Below are 24,659 nucleotides of genomic sequence, written 5' to 3' on the forward strand. Positions count from 1 at the left end.
GTTGAAGCACGGAGCGAAGTGAAAAACCTGTCTATCTTTATAAAAATTGAGCTGCCATCCCCGAGAAGCAGCTGGTGCTGCACGACCTGTGCTGCCCTGGGCTCTGCTCATTACCTCCCCTGCGCACCGTGGGCTCCGAGCCACCCAAAAACCACCGCTGCTCCTGCTGCGGGTGTGGGCGGCCAAGCGGGGAGAAAAGGCATCGGGATGGGGCTGTTGTAGAGGCACAGCGGTATCTAAAGAGCTGCACTGTCCCACTGCTGGGCGGCAGGTGGCAGCCGGGTTTTCAAAAGTCCTCTTGGATTGAGATGTTGGCTCCAGCAGGTGATGAGCTCCCCTGTGTAGGTAATTAGCAACATCTGAACCTTCTCCTAGGGCAGCTGGGGACAATTTGTTCAACCCTGAACTCCTCTTAATTGCACCTGCACCCCAATATCAGAGATCCTCAGAAACACTGCAGCCACAGCCCTGCTGCTGCAATGGCCATAACCGAGATGTGCACCAGGCATGGGGCTCCAGGCCATCACCATGTCCTTGATCCACACCTGAGGAGCAGCAGAACCGCAGCCACAGCCCTGCAGTTTCCTCGCATGCCTCCTGCAGGATGCAGTAGGTCAGCATGCAAAGCCATGCTCCATCTTCCATATCCATACTATCAACGTCACAGCCCAAATCTTCTCTACTGCTCTCATCAGGGCTGTTAATTAAGTGCATGAGCCACCTGATCGTCTCTAACCTCTGCTCATTCCTAGTGCTGGATGCAGTGGAATTACAACCACTGTTGGTGTATTGGGGTCCAATGCAATGGGGTCACATTTGACCCCTCTGAGCAAACTACAGCTCTGGTGAAGCAGTGCTAATACTTAAGTGCTTCTGATTGATTTTGTGTGGCTGCGTGGCTCTCTGCCAGCACCTGCAGCTTAGAGTGGGTTTGCACTGGAAGATACAAATAGCAGAACCTACTGTGCATAATAAACTGCCTGTTTCCTACGTGTGATTTACAGCAGATGTAGAGGAACGGCCCTGACAGACTGCAGTGTTCACTATGGGGCACATCTAGAGCAGTCGGAGAGGTGTCAGAAGTGGAAAGGCATAAAAGCACCATGTGCTCCTGAGGATGGATGCAGGTGGATCCGAGGTGCCGTGAGAGCTTGTTCACACATTCCCCTTTTGCTTTCAGTCTCACACACCTCCACATGGGGATGTTGTAGCATTCACAAACTGAAGCCAGCAGCAGAGGAATGCCTGAAGGCTCTGTGCACAGAACAGATTGGTGAGAGCAAAGCTCCCCAGGCAGAGCCTTGGCCACATCTCTTTGGGCTGCTCAGGCTCAGGTTTCCCTCTCAGGGTCAATTGGAGCTGATCACTATCTCTTGTGGCTCCTAGTGACCAGGGCCAGCATGAAAGGCAGGGTAAACCAGCATGCAGGGCCCCAAAGGGCCTGACTTGTCCTGATGCTGAAAGCAGCAGAAAGAGCTCACTGCACGCATGGTTTCACACCACTGCTTACACTCACTGGCATTCCCAGACATGTGCAGGCTGATCTCAGGGTCCATAGCAGTGAGTCCAAGGTGTGTGGGTGATGGCCTCTGTTGTCAGTGTACAGTGTACAAGCAGCAGAGCTATCAGCCTGGCTGTGTTGTTTTCAGTGTGCAAAGGATGTCAGGTCAGTCTGTTTGCTCTGTTAAATCAAATTAGCAGAATTCAGGAGGCCAGCTGTGAGTGCAGATGACCAGCATCCCCAGCACCATCACATCTGCAGACACCTCACATCCTGCAGTTGCTGCTGAGCTCAGCAAAGTGGCACCCAAAGCAGGAGGGACAGCAGCAGATGTAGCATTTCTAACTCCACATCTCACTGAATTCCCCTCACCTTGCAGGTTAACATCTGTTGTCTGCACCTCCAAGGCTCTCTGTGGCAGCGATCGCAAAGTTAGCAGCGTAAGAAAGCCACGTTTAAGGAGCTGCTGAGGAGTGAGATGAGTTGTTTATGATTAAATTAAATGCATATGAAAGTTAATGACCTGCCAGTGTGATGCTTGGGTAATTCTGTAATGTAATTAAAAGCCCATTGGGGAGGAGAGCTGTTGGTTATGCCACGCACTGAGTCGCTGCTGGGAAGAAGTTGGTGATGGGTTGAACAGCGAGTTGCTGCCTTGTCTTCTCCCCTGCCAAGGGCATGGCCAAATAGAGCTGGCTGCTGGGGTAGGGGTGTGATGCCTCTGCCCCCAGCTCTGAAGGGTGCAGAGGTTTTCCTGGATAGGACAGTTCTGGAGATCCAACCACACCAATGCTCAGCAAAACTTCTGTTCTCTGCTCAATTCTTTTCTGATATGCTGTAGGGATGCTGCTGTCAGTGCCCGAGCCAGCAAAACCTGGGAGCAGTTGTGGCACACGAGCAGGGTCAAGGAGCCCACACCCAGGTCCCCTAAGCCAGAAAATACACATCAAACTGGACCCACCTGCATGGCAAACCCCCCCCCCCATCCCAAGCAGGGTGAGCAGCCGCAGCCGGGGCTGTGCCACGAGGAAGCCGGGCCGGCTCTCACATCGGCATCGCTTCGGAGCGCTGCTTTGCAGAAGAACAGAAAGGGTGAAGAAAGAGTGCAGCACGGAGGGGCTGGCGCTGCCCTGCAGAGCCTCTTCCACTCGCACCGTTTGGAAAAGCACCCGGCACAACTTTTGTTTTCCCGTGCCAGCTGTGCAGAGCCGCCCGGTGTCTTTCCACGCCGCTCTCTTTGCCACTCCGACACCCCTCGATGTCGGGCTGTACACGCGTGGTCCGGGCGGTGCCGCTCGCCCCTTTAAGCGGATGGCGGCGGGTCCGTCCCTCCGGCTGGGATAGGCCGGGGCGGTGCGGGGCCGCCTCCCTCCCCCGGCAGCGGGCGGGCGGCTCGGCCGGGCTCGGTGCGGCGCTGCAGGCTCCGGTCCGGGCTGCGTGAGCCAAAGCCTCCCCCAGCGCCGCAGCTCCCCGCCGGGCTGCGAGGGCAGAGGCATGCCCAGGAGGAGCATCGCGGAGGTGAAGGTGCTGGACGTGCAGAAGCGGCGCATCCCCAACAAGCACTATGTGAGTGGCTCGGTTCCGCGCTGCTCTGTGTTGCTCCGTCGCGCTACGGCCCGGCCCTGGGCAAACAAAGGCCGGGCGCTGTCGGTCCCCTCGGAGCTCCGGGCAGGAGGAGGGTAACGCTGCCGGCTCTGTGCCGCTCCTCCTGTCGGGGTTGTGCCGGGACGCTGCGCGATCCGGGGTGATGGGGGTGGGTTTGTTGAGAGCGTCCCGCAGTCAGCTCCGGGGCAGCGCATCCATCCGCCGTGTTGAGGGTGTGGGACCTGTTGGCTGCTCGGTGTGAAGGGATCCCGGCTGCTGCCCCCCGTGCCCGGGACGGTGCTGCTGTGATCTACCGAGCTGTGCTCTGTGCCCCTTCTGTGTGGGGAGCACGTTCCTGCACGCTCCAGGGCATCTTCCAAACAGTTGTGGGTTTGCCTCTTTCTCGAGGGGGTTGAGGTTTTTTTTCTTTTCTTCCTGTTTTATTTATTTCTTTATTTAATTATTATTTACACTTCGGCGTGCTTCCAAGCATCCGCAGAGGCTTTGTGGGGGGATCTTGGCCATAGCTGTAGCACGTAAACCCAAATGTTCTCCCCGCCCCACTCGCCTCGGAGCAGGGTGACCCAGTGACACACAGTGCTCTGGCGCTGTTGGCTTACGGGAACGCAGCATTCCTCTGCTTGTGCCAGGGGAGCTGGGCAGCCGCAGTCATGGGCTTTTTGGGGTTCCCCCGAATGCTGTGTGGCAGTGAGCAACAGTCAGAGGAGAGAGGTAGCCAGGATTAAGGGTAAAGAGGGCTGATAGCACTCCCCTTGCATTCATCCCCTTGCCTTGGCTCTATAGAGTGGCTGCTGCCCCACAGCCCCTTGCCACCCCTTCCTCCTGTCCTGCCCTGGCTGTAGCTCTGTCAGCCCCGGATCCAGCCGTGCCCCCTTCCTGCTGCATCCGTCCCAGTGTTAGTTACTCATCCTGGCTGGGCAGTGCATCAGATCCGGAGCACCATGTATGTGAGGCGGTTTGATGAGCTGCGTGCAGTTGTGTTTGTGTTGGCAGAGCTGTTGCATCGCCCTCGGGTCCCGTAATGGGTGTGTTGGGGTCACCTGGGGCTGCTCCTCCCCTCTCCCTTCTGGGTCTTCCCATACTTTGCTGGGGCTCCATGCAGCCCTTGGGCTCCTGCTGTCCCTCAGACCCACGTTCCCATTGCTGGGACTTGTAGCCTGTGCACTGGGTGCGATGTGTGGGGCAGGGCAGCCGGGCACAGCATGGGTAATCCCATCAGGCTGGAAAATGGGACAGCAGCACTTTACAAAAGAGAGACATGTTGCTAGATGGGCAGCAGCTCTTAGGTCTGGATCCTGGGGAAGAGGAGGCGACAGCAAAGCATTTACATGGAGCTCATGACAGTCAGCTGTGCAGCCAGGGTGCTCAGCCAGCTGCTGCCTGCTCTGCTGGCGGCTCAGCCCTCTGCCTCCAGCCTTCCCCTGTACTCATCTTGGACCCAAGTGTGGCTGCATGAGCCAGCACGAGCTGAGCATGGGGAGGGCAGGGAGGGGCGGGCAGCCGCCTGCCAGAGCAGCGCTGGAGTGAATGGAGCACTCGCCTTGCTGGAGGGGATTGATCAGAACGAGGCAGACTCACAAAGCCAGTTAACTGTATGGAATCAATCCTTCTTTTTTCTTTTTTCTTTTTTTTTTCTTATTTTTTTCCCCCTCTTCCTGCAAAGAGTGAGAGAGGAGGGGCAGCAAATCATGGCTGAGTCATCTCTTTAGGCTGTATCTGCTGGCAATCTGCACAATCTGCAAGCCCAATTCGGCCGCTAAGTGTATGTGCTGAGCCTTTGCTCTCTCGCATTTGTTTTCTGTGCACGAATGCTTGGCGCTGTCCCTGGAGGCAGCGGCTCCGAGAACCCTTCCACTGTTCTCCATTGCCCCCACTCTGCCCGACCTGTGGCTGACCTGGAACGCTCCCGTCTGGCCTCTGCTCTTCATCCAACAGGCTTTTCTTTGCCTCACAAAGGTGCAGTTGTGTCGGCTGTGTGAGGCCACAGCACAGAGCCGTGGAGTTCCAGTTTTCCAGAGGAGTGAGATCAAACTGCCATTTCAAAGTCCTTGTTGATCCCTGCGGTGGGGCAGGGGGAAGAGACTGGCTATGCTCAGGCTTTGCCCATCACTTTGGTAATTGGTACAATAAGTATTGTGTAACCAAGAGAAAAACTTGTGCTTTCACAGCACTGATTTGAAGCAGGATGTGTTTCCCCCAGGCTGGGGGAGGGGCTGGTTTAGGAGTATTTGTGTCTTCTCAAAGAGCGATCAGATGCCGTTTTGGTGCTGGGCAGCAGAGTTCTCAGTTTTCCCAGCTCTGCTCTCCCATAAGCACAGTTCACCTTCCAGCCCCGTCTCAGCCTTTCACTCTCAGATGCCTCCGGAGTTTCGCAGCCCTGCTAGAGATGTCACATCTAACAGTTTCCAGGGACAGAGGCTGCACAAGGCCTTTCCATCCTTCCTAATCCACAGGGATTTCCATCCTTCCTAACCCTTTGTGGCCCATTCCCAGCTGGCTGAGGCTGCTGGAAGGGGCTGGGGATGTTTGGATGGAGACAGAGCCATGAGGAGCATCATTCCCTAGTGCTGGGCCTATCCTTGCAGCAGAGGCTTGGTTGGGTGAGCATCCAGTAAGGTGCATGGCAGCACTGGAGTTACCCACTGGGATTAATGGAAGAGCCTAACACAGCCCAGTGCCTTCTCCACAGTGCTTAAATGTGTCTTCGCGTGCTTCCCAATCCAAGTGTAAGAGTGCCAACCTGGTGTGCTGCTGCCTCGCTGCTCTCACCCCTACAGCCAGCCTTGTGCTTCTGGAAGGATTTTACTTCTGTGGCGTTGGCATGGTGTGGGGCTGACACATCTGCCTCCTGTTCTTGTCAAACCAGCTCAGATCATACAAGCAGAAAGGCCAGGAGGGGATGGAGAGTGAGGCTTCCAAGTGGTAGGAGCCTCCAGTTTGCTCTGCCAGCTGCAAAACAGCTTCTCAGCCTCCTGATCTGCTAATCCTGGTGTTTAAATTGCAGTTGTGTCATTTGCACCTTTATGCTTTTTTTTTAATTGGACTGTAAGTGGAAGAAGGGGCAGTTGGATAAATGGTCCTGGGCAGGTGTGCGTTGTAGGCTGAGCTCTGTGATCATTGCAGCCTGTTATTAGAGTGAGGGAATCATAGACTCCTTAGATCTGGAAGGGACCTTTAAGGGTCATCTAGCTCAGCTCCCCTGCAGTGAGCAGGGACATCCCCAGCTCAATCAGATTGCTCAGAGCAAATGGATCCCCTTCTGTTAGGCAGCTGGGCAGGGGGTCACCCTGTGGTGACGTATCCCTGCAGTTACAGTTGCACTGATTGCAACTCATGTCTCAGTGCTCAGGAGCGCTGACAGTGAGAGCTCCAGGTCTGCAGGAGTGAGGCAAACTCCAAAAGCAACGTTTAAAAACATTCATTCTGGGTGACAGGGTAGCGGACTGTCACTTCTATTGGCTGGTCAAGTCTCGCATTCTGATAAATGAATGTTTATTCAGAAAAGACCCAAAACAAAACCAGACTAAATTTTCCTTTAAAGGACTCCGTGTGGGATCTTTTTATAGCTCCGTGTTTGTTATTCTCTAGCAGAAGTCCCCAAAATGTGGCTTTTGCTTACTCAATATGGACCTTGGTCATTTTCTTGCAAGCTTCAGGAGCTTTCTTCTTAATACAGCCCCAGTTTGCGTGTTTTGTTCCCTGTGTTAATAGCCACAGAATTGAATTGCATTCTGGTTCCACAGTCCTACTCACCAAGAATACCTCCTTAACTCATATGGTTCTAAACTTCTGCTCCCGGACACAGAATTGCTGATACATTGGTCAAGAAAGATCGAGCTGCATGCTGCATGTTTTTGCTGGCTTTCTGGGCTATGCTCTTACAGAACTTCCTTTCCCAACCTCAGTGCACACATTTATTGCTTTGAAAAAGGGAAATTTCAACCAAGTGTGCAGCATATTTTGATGCTGCAAGCTCAGTTAACAAGATGGCAATCTGGAAACAAGGTGGTACCCACGTGTGTTTAACCACCTCATTGGGATCTGCGGGTGACTTATCAAAGTAATGAATGGTGTTGGAATTTGATGTTTAGATTTATAGAGTCGATAGGCTCTATAAAAACCAGTTTGACTGAAACCACATAAAAATGTGTGTTATAGTTTTAATTGGGAAGTTGCAAAGTGATAGTGGGTATCTTCTCTGTGGTTTAATTTAATTGCACAGCCAACCCCATTGCTTGTCTGGAATTGATTATTTAGTGTTGGAGAAGAATGCTCAGCTGGCGATAGGAAGAGAGCTGGTGATCTACAGTCTATTGTTCCTCTGTGCTTTGTATGTATAGAGCGGAAGATGTCTACTGGAAAACTTGCATCCCATAGACTTGTGTCACAGCCACCCAGTGCTGAGTTGGTCATTGAAGCAGAGCTCCAAAGGGACCAGGCCCTACTGCACTGTGTACAGCTGCTATATATTTCTCTCTTGTGAATCATACTGGTTGCTTGGAATAAAAAGAGCATTGGGAGATGACTCTCCCCAGTGCGATGATCTCTGCGGAGGGTGACCGTGCTGCTGGCATGGCTGGAATGTCCTGTGGGGAACAGGGGAGGCAGGAGGGTAAAATAAATGGAGTGAAATCCATCCGGTGGCTATTAGCTAAGCTGGAAAAATGAAAATAGACTGTATGAAACAAGGCTGCACCTGGAATGCTGGAGTCTCTTTGAAGAGTTTCTGAGCATCCGGCTGTGGCCCTGAGAGTTTGAGGGCTCTGCATCTCTGGTGTTGTTTTGCTGCTGTATCTCCTCCTGTTCCCTTTCAGCTGGCTTATGCTCTCCTGCTTGTGCCAGGCCAAGGGCAGCGCATTGGGAGCTATAGATGGGGAGAGATTTGGACCCATCCTTGCATCTGCTGTTGCTCTGTTGCACAGCATTGAAGAGCTGCAGGGAGCCTTCCTATTCCTCACTTCTCAAGAGAGTTGAGGCTTCAGGAAGCAGAGCCTTTGCAGATGAAACCAAACAGTCAAATGCAAAGTCCTTCATTTTCCTCCAGTCTGTGTTACTTATGGCTGAAGAAAACTTTGAATGTCACAGTTCAGAGGAAGGGCCAAATCCTGCCTGGCAAGTGTCTGCCAAAGCTGGTGCAGATGGTGAAAAGCTGATGTGCAATCCCAGCTGTGAGCCCCAGCTTCAGGGCCAGTGCACTGCCTGCTCCGAGGTCTGTGACTTGATCCCTCACAGCTTTGCTTTGGAGGGCATCTCTATTTTCTGTCTCCTTCATGTAGCAGTGGGAAATAGGAATCAAATGCATCCATATGTTTGACCTTCAGCATGACTCAAAGCAAGCAAGCTGATGTGCGTGCTTTGTGATGGGAGCCTGCATCACTGCTAAGCAAGGCTCGGTGTGTTGTCTTTGGGGTCCCTGTGTCCTGTATGGCCGTGCACTTGTGCATAGCATTGCACTCAGGTGACCTGTATGACAGCAGGGCAGGACAAGCTGTTGCTGTTGCTGAGGAGGGTACATTGGAAGGGGTGGCTCAGAGCTGGGGGATATGGTTGGTCTGTAATCAGGCAGGACCTGTGTGTGTGGGCTTTGGATGTTTGCTATGACAGTAGGGATGTTCCCGTTCTCACACTGTCTGTGACTACATTACACACTTCTTCCATACGCTCTGCTTTGCTGCTTCTTTCTCTCTCCTCTGCTAAAACAGAGAAACCATAGTGGCATCTGGGATGTCCCACACCTATTGCTTCTCTGCACTGCTCCCAGTGCCATCTGAGCCAGTAGGGCCCTTCTCCCAGCTGTCCCTATCAGCAGAGCAGGGCTGACATGGTCTCCAAGGATGGAGCTGGGGCTGGGGTCCCTCCTGCTCCCATCTCTGGTGTCTGTGGCACAGCAGCCCTCACTCCCCTCGGCAGCCCTGCACTCCTGCTGCAGGGAAGGCTGATGGAGAAGGGCCAAGCACAGCAGCTCGCCGCCAAGAACTTTCTTTGTTTCCAGCCACCTCCCTCTCTCTCTCTTTCTCTTTTTTTTTTCCCTCTTTTCCTTTTACAATTTCCCACTCCCTTTTCTCTATTAAATTCTGCTTTGTTACGGTTCGTTCCCTCCATTGCTTTGGTTTCACAGCCTGTTTGAATCTCTCCTTGCAGCCAGGCTCTGGGCTCCCCATTGTTTCACCATGTCTTGGGGTGTGGGAGAGGGCGGCTGGAATAAAGAGTCTGATGCTTTTTCCCCTCTGCTGGCGAAAGATGCTTGAAATCTGTGGAGTTTTCCACAGAGAGGTTTATTGTACGTAGTCTCTCTCTGGACTCAAGACCACACAGGCTCAAACCCATTTGAAAGGGCTATGCAGACAGCTCTGTCTGCTGGAGGCTGTTATGTCTGGCTGTACCCTTGGAGCTCTGTGGACAGATGCTGATGCCTGCTATTGATGGGTGCACAGAGCTGGGTGTCCTGGATCCCCCATGGAAGTGCCTTTCCATCTGACAGCAGTGTTGCTTTCCAGCCTGCTGCCATTCACGTGTCTCTGTCTGGCATGGACATCAGAGAGCCTCGGAGCATGAGGGGGAGCTGGCATGGTGCTACCCCACAAAGACATTTTTGGGGCCTTTCCATGTGCCCCCACAGCCAGGGCATTCTTCAGGTCTCCTTGGAGAAGCTGTGGGAGGAGGTAGGCTGCAGCCCTGAGCTTTCCTGCAGCTGTACTCTGCCTTTTCCACGAACTTAAGCAGTCCAGGCTGATTCCTGGTTGTGCTCTGTGCATGTCCTTAGTGTGTTTACATAGGGAGTCCAGAAATGATTATTCTAGGAGGTCACACGGCCTCGTGTTTCAAGAACAGGGAACTATTTTTATGTATTTGTTTTTTGTATCTGTTCTTAATCCCATTGCTTCAGCTTGAACCACTCGCTCTCTGTAGCCCTGCGTGGGACAGCGTGCCTCTTGGCAAGGCGTAAAACTGAGGTTCTGAGAAGTCTTCAAAGTGCTCAGGCACTTCTTGCTATGCAGATCACCAGAAACTGCTGCTATCTGCAGCACTGAGGCTTTTTATGAGTCAGGGAGAGCCCTGTTGTGCTGGCTCTGCTGGCTGCCCTTCTCCAGATGGGCATCCCACCACAGCCTGCTCCATAGGGAGGATGGATCTCCATCACAGAGCTGGAGAAGCATTCGCCAGCTGCCAGCACGTTTCCCCTGCAGTTGCCAGAGCCCTTTGCTGCCACGATGGCTGGCGGGTGGCTTTTGTTGACAGCTCTGTTACGGTTGGCCAGGTGCCATTTGCATTGCTTTTAGCAACCTGCCACTTCTGACAGTTCCCGTATGAAGGGTTTCAGTCCCACTTTCCACTGGCTCAGTCTCTCTCTGAATTGCATCTCAAGGAACACTGGAGTGGGGGAGAGCTGAGCTGGACGCTAGGCTAAGGGAGAGGCAGAACAGTCTTGGAGAGCTAAAGCATCATTTTTCTGCCTTTATAATTCCCCATTTAGGGTGCTCAGTTTCAAACACGACCAAGAAGAATCTGAGAATGTTGGGGTCCTGATGGTAAACTCCTTGATCAGTCATTTTTATATAGTTGACATACGGCCAATTTCTTGTAACATAGAGCTCTGCAGGAAGTCTAGAGAGCCAAAGCACCACGGTGTCTGTCGGAGTTCAGCCTTCTACATCTGTTGGTTTCCATTCTCTGTAAAGGATTTGTTCCACGCCATCCCTCCAAGGGATGGGAGCAGATGGTGCGCTTTGTGTTAGTATGAAGTGCTGCTCTCCTCCAGTGCTAAACAAGACCCACCTGTACCTCTGAGGCTGTCCTTGTAGCTGCTGGTCTCCCTGCCACCCATGGGAGGCCCCGTGGGGGTATGGTGGGCTTGTTTCCTTACTTCAGTGGTGGATGTGGATGTGATGGAGTTGCCCATGCAAGTGCTCCTTCTGAAGCCTGAAGCTCAGGCTTGTGGGGATGGCCTCATGCTTAGGTTTTGCAGAGTATGGTGCATGAGTGACCCTGAAAACTCCACACTCTTTGTCTGTGCCATGTTGTAGCTGGACAAATGCTGCGAATTGCATTTCAGCAATATCTGAAGCAGGAGCAGGAGTTCCAGCACCGTTCCTATTACCTGTGGCTGCAGTTCAGTGGGAGGTTTCAGTCCCAGTGATATCTGCAGCCCTGCGCCCTCAGCCATCCAGCCTGGTTCCATATGATGTGCGTGGGTTGGAGCCAGGCAATGGATGGGGGCTCTCAGGGTGGAGCGCAGTGAGGTTTCCTTTCCTGTCAGATGGCAGCTGTTGGTTCCCAGGTTTCACAGAGTCAGCTAGATCCCCTGCACCATGCAGAAACCACCGCTGGCCTGGGCAGGACTGTAAATATTTAGATAGTGTTGCCTGTTGGTTTTGGCCACAGCCCAACCCAAGCGATGGGGTTGCAGCCCCCTCCTGGGCCTGACTGCCCACCATCTGCTGGGCTCTCCCACCCCTCCATGGAGCCGGGCCTCCCTGCCAGCAAAGCAGAGCTGCAGAAAAACCATGAAATAACAGTTTCCATGTTGCCCTCAGCTGCACAGATGGGCCTGGAAAATGCCTGTCCTTGGGGCAGCCTCTGGGGTAGCAAGCTGTTCAGTGCCACACCTGCAGCTGCAAGGACAAAATGGAGTTTGGGGCTCAAAAGCTCTCATCCTTGTAAAAGGCTTTATGGAGTGACCAACTGCACCATCCATCCCTTTCAAATACTGCAGTTTCCTTGCTAAGTAAGGAATACCTGAGCTTTCTTCCTTCTATTTTATTTTATCTTATTTTATTTGGTCCTCAGAGCATCACTAATGAGAACTGTCAAAGATGAAGATCTGTGGCATCTTTAGCCAGTGGGTGGGATGGGGCTGTTGGAGTTAAGTCAGAAGGAGAGAGGAAGTCAGCTTTGCAAAGGTGGTATTGTTATGGATGTTGAGGATTTCCCTTTTCTGCAGGTTTCTTCATCTCTTCTGTGTCCCCAGAGACCTGTCAGCTGTTTAAATGGGATGAGCAAGAAACCATTATCCAGACTCCAGGGAGATCTGCATTCCAGCAAAATAGGAGCGAGCTCATCAGCTGGGAGAAGTGCCCCTTCTCTCCATTACAAGGGTGTAATAAAGCTTGGTGTGCCCTCAAATCTCAGGGCTTTATTACTCTTCTGAGCATTGAATTCATTTTAGCTTCAGCAAATCCACATCCTGATTAAAATCCTAGTCTAATAAACTGTTGACTCCAAATAAAGGCAGGATAGGAATAAACAATGAAGAAAAGATGGCTCTTTCCCCTGCCCCAGTGGAAGGCGTTCTCTAGGCGGGCGGCCAGTGGTGATATAACCCTGTGAAGTGCTGCAGACTGGTAAGGAACCTGGGATATCAGCTGAGCTTCCAACCAATATGAGCTCATGCTGGCCTGCCGGCAAGTCCTGGAGTAAGGGTAAAGGCAGCTCGGATGATGCTTAGTGTGAAGTTAACGCTTGGTTTGCTGATGGTATGATCCCTGAAATGTAAGCAGCAGGTGCAAGCCTTGAGTTCAGCCAGGAAGAATATTTGTGTCACTGAGGGATGGTACCTGTGAAGATGCTCACAGAGATTTCAGAGGCCACATCATTGAATGAAGGTCAGCCAGGTTGCCTCACCTGTTAATGTCTAAGTGTATATGCTCAAACATGTGTTGGTCTGGTCTGTTGTACTTGCTAAGCCACTTTTGGTGTTAAGAATATTGTCTGAGCCCCTCTTATTACGTATTATACATGCAGGTCTTCACTGTTGCTGCAAGTGCTTTATTGCAGGAGCCCTCTGTTGTCTTTGTGTTAGCATGGTGAAAGTGCAGGTCCTTCAGTTAAAAAAGGTATTTGTGGATGGAAGGAGAGGATTGTGATTAGCTGAATAAGGCCCAGGAGGTAAAGCTGGGAGAGTCTGAGTTTGCCTGTTGGAAGGTGATGGTTGCGGTGCCCAGACAAGATGGTTGTCTTGCCCAGCTCCCTGCAAGACAGCAAAGGAGCAGCTGTGCTTGAGCTGAGCATCTGCTTGAAAATGAGTGGTCATTGAACTGCTGGCTTGAAAGTAATGAAGTTATTACACTTGATTCATGTCACTGCTTCCTTCTCTGTGTTAGTTTGGAATTGATTGAGGTCTGTGGCTCCTTAGGAGTCCCCTCACCTTGGTAGCTTGAGCTGCATCAACCCTCTGAGAAGAGAATGGATTTCCAGTAGAGTTTTGGTGTGGCATTCGAGTAGTTTTGATTAGCTCAAACAGTTTAGTGTTGTGGTACCTGTGTAAGTCTCCTGGTAACTGAGTTTGGCTATTGGACTGGGATGCTGTTCATGTGCCATTGGGAAAAATGTGTGTCTCTTTGGGAGGAGTTTTGAAACTTAAGAGATTGTGTTTCACACACCAAAACGTCACCGTTCTACAAGCCTTCATTCTTGGCTGTGTTAGTCTGAAGTTCCTGGTTGGTCTCTTCATCCAGGCTTCTAAATGGTTTATTCCTGTGTCAGTGAGTTGATATTGGAATTTCTTTGGAACTATGGGAGACATGAGAATAAAAAGAAGAAAATGAACGTGCCCTTGTGCTGCTTATTCAATCTGTTATCAATTAGTGAAGGCTGAGGTTTGCAACACTTGAGAGTTATGTTGGCATCTCACCAAGGGTCATCTCTGGTTTCTGCGAATAACAGGCAAGGACGTTAAATAAATAATTGCCCAACTCTGTTATTTGCTTGTTATCTTTCATGGAAGAATAGTACAACTGGGGTGTTTTCTTCCTTTTTTCCCCCCTCGCTGATCACCAGTGAAAGCCTGATTGCATGGTCTGTGAATAACTGAGGATTGCGAGGACTACTTGTGTAGCATTTCACGTAACAGGAGGGTAATTTGCACCCCAGCAGGCTTCAGAAAACAAAACCTCAACGTGACAGCAAAGCTGTTTATGGAAAACCAGATGGAGTTTTGAACTGTGTAGGCTCGAGTTCTCCTCGCAAGTCTCATTCTGGCGTGCAGGATTTGTTGTGTACCTGTAGTTAGGGGTAGGGAGCTGTCTTAATTCCCAGCTTGGAATAAGCATCTTGCAGTCAGCTAAGTCATGGAAATGGAGCTTAGTAATTTAAGTTTGCTTATTTTCTAGTGTTGTTGAAACTATTTTAAGTGCTCCCGTGCACTCCCTGGTTGATGCTCAGCCATTTTGCAGCCATTAGAGCGTCAATGGGTTATTTTGTCACTTGTATCTGATTTTGTCCTTTGTTCCTTACAGGTGTACATTATCAAAGTTACCTGGTCCAATGGGTCCACAGAAGTCATCTACCGACGGTACAGCAAGTTCTTCGACCTGCAGGTAAGCATTTCTCCAGTTTCTGTGCTTTGGATTTCAGAGGGTTGAAAGAAATGGGGAATGGAGGAGCATGGTTTGTTTTGTGCTTAGAGGTGAGCACTCCTGGTGTAATCTACCAGAAAATGTTTAGATTTGAGGGAATTTAATCACAGCTTTGGACATGGTGAGAACTATTGGTGATAGGTGGTTGGTTGGACTGGGTGATCCTGTGGGTCTTTTTCAGCTTTGGTGATTCTATGATTCTATGGTTCTATCCTTGGGAAAGCAAGAACAAAGCAACCTCAAGAGCTGCACTCAGTGCCATTTGCAGTGCCGTGTGAGGATTTTGCCTCAGTGTTAAAGTTCATCTCACCCTCCCTGAGCTGAAAGTGCTTAAGAGGTCATAGGTGTGTTTGGGTTCCTCCAGCTGAAATCGATGCAAGTGGTGGTAGGTTGTTCGTTGTTTGTTTAGGGAGGTGTTGTTACAGTTCATCCCAAATGCCATTCCTGTGGAGCTAATCCTGTGCCTTTTCCAAGTGCTAACACACCAAAATGGAGCTGCTGCTGAGAATCACTGGTTGCCAGCATTTTGGGGAGCAGGTAATTGGAAGCTCCATTTAACTGGCACTCACTGGGTTCACTGCCAGCCTGGGGGGCAGCAGGCAGCAACCACTTCAGTAATTACCTCCTGGTGTGGAGTGGAGTGTGGAACTGGGAGGAATGTGGGGAAGGAACGGAGGCAGGAGGCTGGAAAGGCAGTCTGAGACACACTGGGTTGCAAAAATCTGAGCCAGTGCTCTGGGTGAGCAAGCAAAGGGTGTTCTCCACCCCCTCCTTGTACTGTGGAGATGAGCCAAAGGGTCTGCCTGAGCTTTATGAGCCAAAACATAAACTGAGCTGCTGGAACAGGCTATGTACAGATGCAAAAGGAAAATGCACTAAGTGATCTATGGACCTGCCAGAGAGCTCACTGGCACATCCCTCTTGCCTGTGTGTGGAACTGGGGAGGAAGCTGGGCACCCTTCAGTTTCCTGCTTGCATGAAGCTGCGTATATCTCTGCGTTATTTCAGTGGCTGCTGTGCTTCCCTGGGAATGTGGATAGCTCTCTTTAAACTGCTGGGGTTTGGATGCGTCCTGACACAGATACGCTGCTAAAATAACAGCACATCTGGGCCTGCCTAGCAAAGCGAGCCGTGAGGAACGTGAATGGCTTGGTTCTGTTGGTCTGATGGCTTCAGGTCAGCTTGGAAAGCCTTTTGTAGGCTTGGGTGTGCGGGTGGGTTTCTGTGAGATGACTGCTCCTATCCATGGTGCCCTGCTCCTACCCAACAAGGCTCTTGAAGAGCCATGAGCATGATCATGGGGATGTCAATAGTGAGAATCCAAGTTGCCCTTCTATGCCCATGCTATTGGTTCACAAATTGTGCCGGGCCAAGGCATGGTGGGCAGTGCTGTGGGCTACCATTGGTGCAGGGAAGGGTTAAGCTACGAGCAGCTGCCGGTGTAACCAAGGAAATATGAAAATAAATAAACAGGGAACAGCTGTTGGGCAGTGGCCAGGGCTGGAAGGAAATGGAACTCAGCTCTTCCTTGTCCTCAGCATCTCATCTTCTTTGCCAGTGCCCTGAGGTTGTAACCAAACTCAGGATGTCCCTTGCTGCAAGAGGGACAGAATTTGGGGGTTTGTGTCTGCCAAAGCAGCTCCTGCATCCAGCTGTGCTCTTTCCCACTTGTTGCATGGTCTCCCCTATTGCTTGTGGAGAAAACAACACAGGGGCATCGTGTCTCTCCTTCCACCCTTCCTGCTTTTGCATCTTGGCTGGAGCTGTGCATGCTCATTGTCACCACGGGTTGCTTAGGGATGGAGCTCCGCTGTGAGCACAGGTCTACAAAGCACTCTTGGGCAGATCTAGCAGAAGAAATGCTTTATATATAGTGTGATCCATTTGGGAAAGCTCAAGCCAAACCTTCCCCTTCCTGCTGCCTCAGCATTTTCTTGCAAAAAAAAGAAAAGAGTAACCACTCCTTTCTGGCTTTGTTGAAAGAATGAATGAAATTGTGGTTTTTCCCTTCCTTCCCCCTTATCGCACATGCTTCCTGGTGTCCTTACTTTAAACTTGTGGTGCAGTACAGTGGAAATTGGATTGAAAGGAGAGAAGTGAAACAGATCCCCTTAGCGCAGTGGAAAAAAAAGCTGCTCTAGGTAGGCTGCTGTAGTTGCTGGAGGCCTTTATTGAATGACTGCTTTATGATTCTATGCCAGTTTTAGCTCTTTGGGCAGAAATGTTCCATGCTGAAAATTATTCCTGCTGCTGGTTATTAGATTAAAAAAGGAAAAACAGCAACGCAAAAGAAGTAATTGGCTAAAAGGGTTTGGTTGCTTCTGAAAACATAGAAAGAAGGGTTTTGCTGTGTCCAATCCTGACGATCTTGGTGCACTGTAGGAATAACCGGAGTCCCAGGTGATCTTCAGGAATCTGGCTTTGTGGTTTCCAGGCTTCTCATACGCACAGCTTTGAGAAATCTGGGTAAATGTGTGTTTGGGTAGAGAGATTTGTTAATGTAATAGCTGCATTCCCAGTGATCCTGGCTGCATTTCCAGGCTCCAACCAGAAGCCCAGCAAAGGCTTGTCTTGTTTGCTTTCCAGCAGCAACTCTGGCTGCGTTGGGGTGAATGTTGGTGCACCCTCTCACAGACAAGTGAGCCTCCTGTCATGCAAGCAGGGATGGGGAGGAGATGTTCTTGGGTGTCAGAGTGAGGGCAGTGGGACCTGTGAGGGGGCTGGGTGCGATGCTGGTGTTTCAGAGCAGCCCCAGCACCGTTCCATGAGTGCTTGGGGATTTTCTCCTGGTATTCCCCTGGTGGACTCGCTGCTGAATCATTTGTCACCTTCTGTTGTGGCCAAACAATTGTTTTAGGAGTTGGGCCAAGGAAAACTCATCCACACTTACTACTGACAGCCTCGCTATCTGTCCTGCTCCAACTGCAACCAGAGGCACCTTCTGTGTCCTTCTGCTTTGTGAGATGAGTGGAAGAGACCCCTGGTGTGTTTGGGCCAACAAACAGAAGTCCCCAGATGCTGAGCCCTGCACGACATGTCCCCTGTGGCACTTCTGAGCGTGGCCAGGTCTGTGACGATGGAAAGCCATGGTAGTTCAGTATTAGCAGTATGTAAGGTGGTAGAATAAAATAAAGAAGCAAATGCAGTAGTAAAATAAATAGGTTAATATCTCAACAATAAAGATCTTGCTGGCTAATTAGTGAAGTGAGTCACTCCATGGCCTTGGGCAGTGCCAGGCAGTGAAATTGGGAATGTTTAAACTGAGTAATACCTCCCTCCTCCTATTTACTATTAATTGCAGGAGGAAACCAGGGCATTCGGTTTGTGCTCCAGTGCTTTTCTGCTCTCTGTAGATCTCTGGGTTCCTACCCCATCTCCTCCTTGTTTTCTCCGTAAATGTTTTGCATCACTCAGCAATTGATGTAACAGCAACGTTTTAGGGATGAAAACAAAATCGAAACAAGTAACCCTACGTGAATGTATAACTCTGGAATTTGAAACCTCAGGTAACACTGTGATCTGTAGTAAATTTGTAACTTCAGATACTAACCTCAGTTATGCATGGGTCTCTTGGCTGGAGGAGTGCTTTCCTTCGGACAGGATCAAGGCTCTTTTGTAATGCGTGATACGCCAGATGTGGGCTATTGGGAGCAGATGGATGCTGTTCCTAAGAAATATATCAATGAGACTGTTGCTTTCAAGAATGCCAGTTGTGTTCTGGACGCTAATTGAGCCTGGCAGGTACGTTGGAAACTTTGGCTGGCATGGAAACTGGTAATTGAATCTATGAAGGGCTGTCTCTGGTAGACAGTGATCAAGTGTGAGGTTCTGTTGTGCCCCAGAGGTGCTCCCAGGAATGCCTGTGAGCAAGGAGGAGGCTGTGACTGTGGGACCCCAATGGGTCACATCAGATGCATTGCCCTGGAGGCATTTAGCAAACCTTTGGGAAGGATCCTCTTCAAACTGTTGTCTGGACTGACAGTATTGCTTAGGGAACAGACGGTGGCTTGCATTTTGTGTTTATTGTGGAAACCCAAAGAAAGAAACACTTTTTCCTCTATTTGTAATTATGAGCTCATCAGCTGCAGTAGTAGTAATTTCAGGTCCTCATGTGACCAAGAGCCACCTTGTCTTGCTACACTCATGATCTGCCCTTATGCCCAAACTCAGCCCTTCAATGCCAGCCATGCTCTTACCAGCAGCTGCCTGTGCTGGCACCAGGCAGGGCTCTATGGCACTGTCCCCTTCCAGCTGCAGCCGCCCTGGGTCTCTTCAGCCCTGTTGCCTTTTGCATCTAGGACAACAGAATGGATGTTCCTGCAATTGAGAGAGGATCCAGTGCATCAGGAAGCCAGATACCAAACCTCCCCTTTGAGCAGGCTTTGCTATTCACACTGCAGCCTGCCATACCACCAAGGCAGAAGCTTCTTTGGCAGGTTGCTGCAAGCCCTTACGTGTCAAACTGTGGTACAGGGGTACCCTCCCTGGGTGCAGGTTACCCCTTGCAGTCAGAAACTTTTCCTCTAGCTCTGCTCCCTAATGAAGGCTGAAGGAAGAAAGGGTGATGCCTTGTGGCTGCTTCTCTGCACAAAGGTTTAATTGTGAGCCAGGGGAAGGAGACATGACAAAGTCTGGAGTAAATGTGCTTGCTGCACGGTTCAGAGGCAGACAAAAAGAGAATATTAAGCATACTTAAAAATGGTTCTGGCTCTCACTTGCTGTGTGCACATCAAGTGCGTTTCCCAGTCCTCTGGTCCATCCATATGTTTAACAAATCCTTCAGGTTCTTAGCTGGAAACTTTCAGCCTTGACCCACCTGGAGCTATGTCATCTTGGAGAGAGTCCCGCATCCCTCAGGCCAACAGCTTTGTGTGTGAGAGGGGGGAAAAAAAAACACAGGCTGTTGAAGTGGTGCCTACTTCTATGAGAGAATTGGCAAAAGGCAGCAGTGTGTGCATGTCATTCTATGGGAAAGGCAGATTAGCTGTTCTAGGGGGGTTTTCACCTGCCGTGCACGTGCAGGAGCGAGGCAAAGAAGGAGCGGGTGAAAAGTCAGAATTGTGTTGATTTAGACTGCTTTAAAATGAAATGTTACATGGAAATGTGCTCAGAAGATGCTGGTTGGCACAGAGGTGAATTGTTCTTGTCGGCCTGTTGGCCTGAACAAAAGAAAATAAACTAAATAAAATCAGGTAAGCCTGGTGCATTGCTTCCAGCACTGTGAGATGCACCATTGTGGGGTGCAGACTCCCCACTAGCCTTCCTCCTCCTCCTCGGGCTGCAGCCCACAGCCAGGTAGGGTGCGTTATCTTCCTTCTCCAGATGTAGGAAACAGAGCAGTTTGTCCCCACCATCACCATGCTCCTCCAGGTGTAGCACAGCCTGATTTCTGCTCCATACTTCATGCCTGCTCCAGGCTGGCAGTGCTGTTTCTGACCATCTCTTTGATGGAAAGGCCCTAAGGCAGTGCAGGCACTTTGCTGCTGGAAGATGGATGTCTTTTTGTGTCCAGGGATTGTAAACAGGGCTCTTTCGATAGCTATTTCATAACACGGATCTTATTTCAACACTTTGGGAATTTCTGTTCTCTGGGGTTTGCAGAGTTCAGTGGAATTCAGTGCTGTGTGTGCAGCGACTGCACGCAGCCACAAAAATAAACCAGCAGGATCTCACCCTCAGACAGCTGCTTTGTGAAAGACAGGCACTTGCGTGACCAAAGGTGAGAAAAAACCCACAACTTCCTATGGTGAGGATCCTGATGCAAAGCACCAGCAAGGCCCTCTCTTTTGTTCCTCTGCCGTCCAGATTTTGCCAGGAGCCACAGACTTATGCACCACACGTAGGAGTACAGAAAAGGTGAACTGTTGTAATCTGACTCGAAAAGAAGAAACAATTTCCATTAAGAAAAGACGGTCGCTGTCTTTGTAGAAGAAGCAGCCTGGATTTTTCCAGCAGCACATCAAAGGTCTTACTCATTCTCTCTCCTCTCTCCCTCCACAAAGAACACGTACAGCCCCGTGCACTTCAGCCTAGTTAAAAGTTGGCTCCCTTCATCCTTTTCTCTCCAAACGTCTCCCATTTATAGCTTTCCAGCATTTGGTAGCGGGTAGCCAAGCACATTCCCCGTGCGTGTTAGCGCCAAGGCAGGTCAGTTGAGTTATAATTGGCTCTTGCTGGCACTCTGACTAGCTGCTAAATTCTTTACCTGGCAGCTGATCAGGGCTTTGAGCTGCTGAGAGCTGTGCCTGATGCTGGGATGCTTCAGCCCGTCCTCCCTGGGCTCTTCTCACCTCCTGATCTCATCACTCCCAGCTGTGCTGAGTTCATCTTCTCAGCTTTACCCCTTCAAGCTGCCAGAGCGGCCACATGGTCCACCTTTATTCAGTGTTCTTGGCACCTGCCTATGGAAACAGGACAGGGAAAGGATGGCACTCAGCTACATATTGCCCCATGGGTGTGCTGTCACTTGTGCAAGGAGGAGGCCCCAAGGTGGGGGTGGTTAAAGCTCTCCTGGATGACTTGGAGACCAAGCTAAGTTCTCTTGATGGCGATCCAATGTGCTTTTATTTGGCGCTGCTTTCAGTAATGTGGTGTTTAAATGTTGCCCTGTAGCACAAGAAGATGGGCTACACCCTTCTTTCTGCCTGCCTGGAGGGCTGAGCTCGTGTCCTTCAGCTTTCTATAGGGTAGACCTTGCCATTGGCATCATGCAAAAGCAGCCCTGGGTCTGAAGCATGTTGTTTGATATGAAACCACTACTGGTGCTGCTGGGGGGGGAGGAGATTGGTGCCAAGAGTCAGTCTTTGCCTGCTGAATTCTTAGTGAGATGGCTGGGAGCCATACGCATTGCTGAATGTGTGTGATGCACTGAAGGGCAAGTAGCAGTTTGTAAGTCTGACTGTGAACCAAGGTGTGGGTCTCTGGAGTGATCCTTGCAGGGTCCTGATGGAGCCTGGGGATAAGTGAGGATTTTAACTACCTGCTCTCCCTTTCCATGCTGTGATCCGTCCTAGAAATGGCGCTCTTCTCCTTTTACTTCCCTTGCACACCTTTTCCCTTCGCCTCTGACTTCTCATCTCCACCTCTGGAACCCAGCATGGACATTTCCTGTGTGTGTGGCACTATGGAGGACAACAGCAAAGAATAAGGCAGGTCTGTGCCAACCAGGCTGCTCCATTGGGTGGGGGAGGATGTGTGTGTGGGATCTGCCCTTCCTCTGGCTCATGCCTTCCTTCTGCTATGTTGGGATAATATCTTGAGGCCTTTACAATGGTGTTGAGTCACTGAGCAGTGAATTACAAATGATATTTATGGCTGTCTTTACCTGGAAGCATGGGAATCAGAACCTAGAGGTTAGGTTTGATAGCTGTAATTAAGGTTGCTGGCTTTCTTGTTTTAATACTTTTTTTGGTAAGAAGTTTAAAGTTTGGGCAAGAAATAGCTATTGTTCAGATGTCCCTTGCTTTTCCAGTGTTGGTACTATCATAAATTAGCCAGGTGAGGTGTGTTCTGATGCACGCAAGAATTCTCTGTGCTTGTATTTTCTTTGCAAGCTAAGCTGGCTAATCACTGGCCATCAGCCAGCACCCAACCCTCTGGAAACTGAAGGTATTTTGTCATAACACGCTTTGTGAAATGCCCCTCAAAGAGCAGATGTAGGACAGAGGCGATGCTCTCTAAGGCTGATGGATCTCAGTGTGCAGTGCTGCATCACTTGAAGGTGGAGGACCTTCCCACCTGCAGAGCTGCCCACATCCCTGCAGGCTTAGGGCAGCTCTTGAGGGCTGGGAATGAGGAAGAGGGTGGAGAAGGTGGGACCCCTCCTTGTGTTCTGCTGCAGGCAGAACTTCACTTGGTTCAGCTGTGTTGTGCAACTCCAGCTTGTCTCAGGCACTGGCGTCTGGAGGGGTTTGGCCGAGGCTTTCAGCCGCACAGAATGCAGCTATCATTTATCTGTGAGTGTTTCTAGGGTTGAAAAAAAATGAAGGAAATGTCTCTTTATAGGAAGCTTAATTTGTGGCTCTGAGAAGCTGTGTGTTGGGCATCCCCCTTCTCCCAGCTCCAACTACTGGTGCTGGAGACTCAGTTCAGTACGCGTGAAACATTTTCTTGTTTTTAATTTAAAATTAGGTAATAGCTGCTATTAACTGTTGCTATTAACTGTTAATTTAAAAAATAACCTTATTATTGATGAGTCACAATGTAAAATTCCTTTCAATTTTTATGGCTGGATTCTGCCACTTAAATGTCAGTGTTAACTGAATTGGATACCCATCAGCATTTTCCATCTCTCCACCTCCAGGAGCAGAGGTCCCATTCTGAGGAGCTCTGAAGCTTCTGCCTTGGGTTGGAATCTTCCCACCTGCCAGCAGTGCCCCCAAACCATGATGGTTCTTACAGCCATGTACAGGTTCTTACAGCTGGGTTTGGGCAGAGCCTTTCCAGTTTTTCAGAGTCTGGTGAGGCTTTGCTTAGAGAAGAGCTCTGACATTCCCCAGATTTGGGTACTGTTGGGATCTGTGCTCCTTTAGGGGTTTCGTTGTGCTGACAATTCTTGGCATCGCTTCCTCTTCCCCTGTTCCTGCTGGGTCCTAGAGGAGCAGATGTAGTTCCAGCCATGTGGTTTGTGTGAGCTGTGTGTGTCTGTGGAATCTGTGCTCTCATGAGCACAAAGCATTGGAGCTTCTGCCTGCTTCAAGCTTTGTGCTGGCAGGTCCCAGTGCCCTGGAGTGGAACGAGCATCCCAGGTCAGAGGTGCTCTCCATGTCCCATGCAGAAGCAGTGCTCTGTGTGCTCCTAGAGGCTTCCCTGTAAAGTACATTAGCTCCTCGGTGAGCTGTGAAGCTGCTCTCCCCCACCAGCTATCATTTAACAGCGATGCTCTGGTTTTGCAATAAGCAGAGCTTCTTGGCAAGCTCCGGCCCTCTGGCAAGGGCTGTCTGGACTCCGAAGCCCCGAAGCACGTGTGTGTGTGCTGGCTGCCGAGGCTTCCTGCCGAGCTCGGGTTTTGGGCACCGCTGAACTTGGCACCTTTAAATTCCCTTTTCTGTAAGCAGAGCAGTACAAGGCAGCCTGTGGTGCTTGTAGCCACCCAGCCCGGCGCCCTGTGTTCCCCAGGAGAGATGCTGCTGGTGGAAAGAGGGGGTGGAAAGCAGCAGGGTCATGCAAAGAAGACATATGTGGTTAATATGGAAACTTTGGGTTTTGGCAGCTAGACTTTAAGGGTTTGCCTTATCTCATTTTTCTGTCCCATCTGTGTAATAGTGGCCCTGGCTCCCATGGAGCTGCTGGTGACAGGCATCTGCATGAGCCCGATGAGGATGAAATCTTCCCTTGCATGGACAGAAAACAGCTCCTTACAGGCGTTCTGCTGATTGTGCTTGCTCAGCTGGAAAATGGGGTATGTGTTTAGGGAAGAAACAGCAGGGAAAATAGCTGGTTAGGAAGAAGTCTGATGCAACAGAAAGGTCACGAGGCTTCTGTTTCTGACCAGCAGTGCTCTCCCAAGCGGTTGGACTGCAGCTTTGGCAGCTCAGCCTGTAGCTCAAATGCCACCTCCTTTGCCTCATCACGTTTGGGCCTGCCACAACTATAAAGCTGCCTTAAATTCAAGAAAGGAATGTGTGGCAGTTTGCTTTACCTTGTGTGCTGGAGTGGGGAAGATTTTTGAGAAGGGAGAGGTTGAAATTGCATTGTGAGTTATGTAGGGGAGAAGATACTGAGCAGCCACCCGGAGGTTTGGGCAGGCACATGGTTGGAATGAGGTGGCATGCACACTGGGCAGCTCTTGGTGGCTGGGAGCTGGAATGCTTTGCTGGAGGCTGCCTCTCAGTGCAGGGCATGGCATTCAGTGTGAAGTGAGATCTGCCTACAGCCCGTGGGCTCTGCCCCCTCATCTCAGCTGCTCATCAGGCGAATGCGTTGGTTGGAGTCATTTGAGTTGGAAGGAACCTTTAGAAGTCATCTAGTCCAACTCCTCTGCAATGAGGAGGATATTTTTCCACCATTGTTTACCTTTCTCCAACAGAAGCTCAATCTCATGGCTTCATGGTCTTCCCAGCAGATCTACTTGGGATGCTAGAGGGATGTTGAGTGAACGTGAACAGGCTCTGCAGCCTTCCTTATGGCCACTGCATCCAGAACAGCTCAAGTGCTGGTGTTTCCTCAGTGGGCTTTGGGCTAATGCAGGTGGCACAGCT

General features: G+C 50.5%; 1 protein-coding gene across 6 annotated transcripts in view; it reads left to right on the plus strand.

The window, feature by feature from the left end:
• Nucleotides 1-2,869: 2,869 nt before the first annotated feature.
• The window catches only part of SH3PXD2B (SH3 and PX domains 2B), a 60,285-nt gene continuing 38,495 nt past the window's right edge, over nucleotides 2,870-24,659 (plus strand). For all 6 annotated transcript variants that reach the window (XR_001558238.2, XM_015876205.2, XM_015876207.2 and 3 more), the window contains exons 1-2: nucleotides 2,870-3,067; nucleotides 14,341-14,421. Coding sequence is in view for 5 of the 6 variants with exons in the window: in XM_015876205.2 (XP_015731691.1) it covers nucleotides 2,996-3,067; nucleotides 14,341-14,421 (153 nt within the window). In the remaining variant the exon portion in view is untranslated. The remainder of the gene's footprint in view (nucleotides 3,068-14,340; nucleotides 14,422-24,659) is intronic.

The sequence above is a fragment of the Coturnix japonica genome, chromosome 13, assembly GCF_001577835.2.
Source record: "Coturnix japonica isolate 7356 chromosome 13, Coturnix japonica 2.1, whole genome shotgun sequence".
Taxonomy (NCBI): Eukaryota; Metazoa; Chordata; class Aves; order Galliformes; family Phasianidae; genus Coturnix; species Coturnix japonica.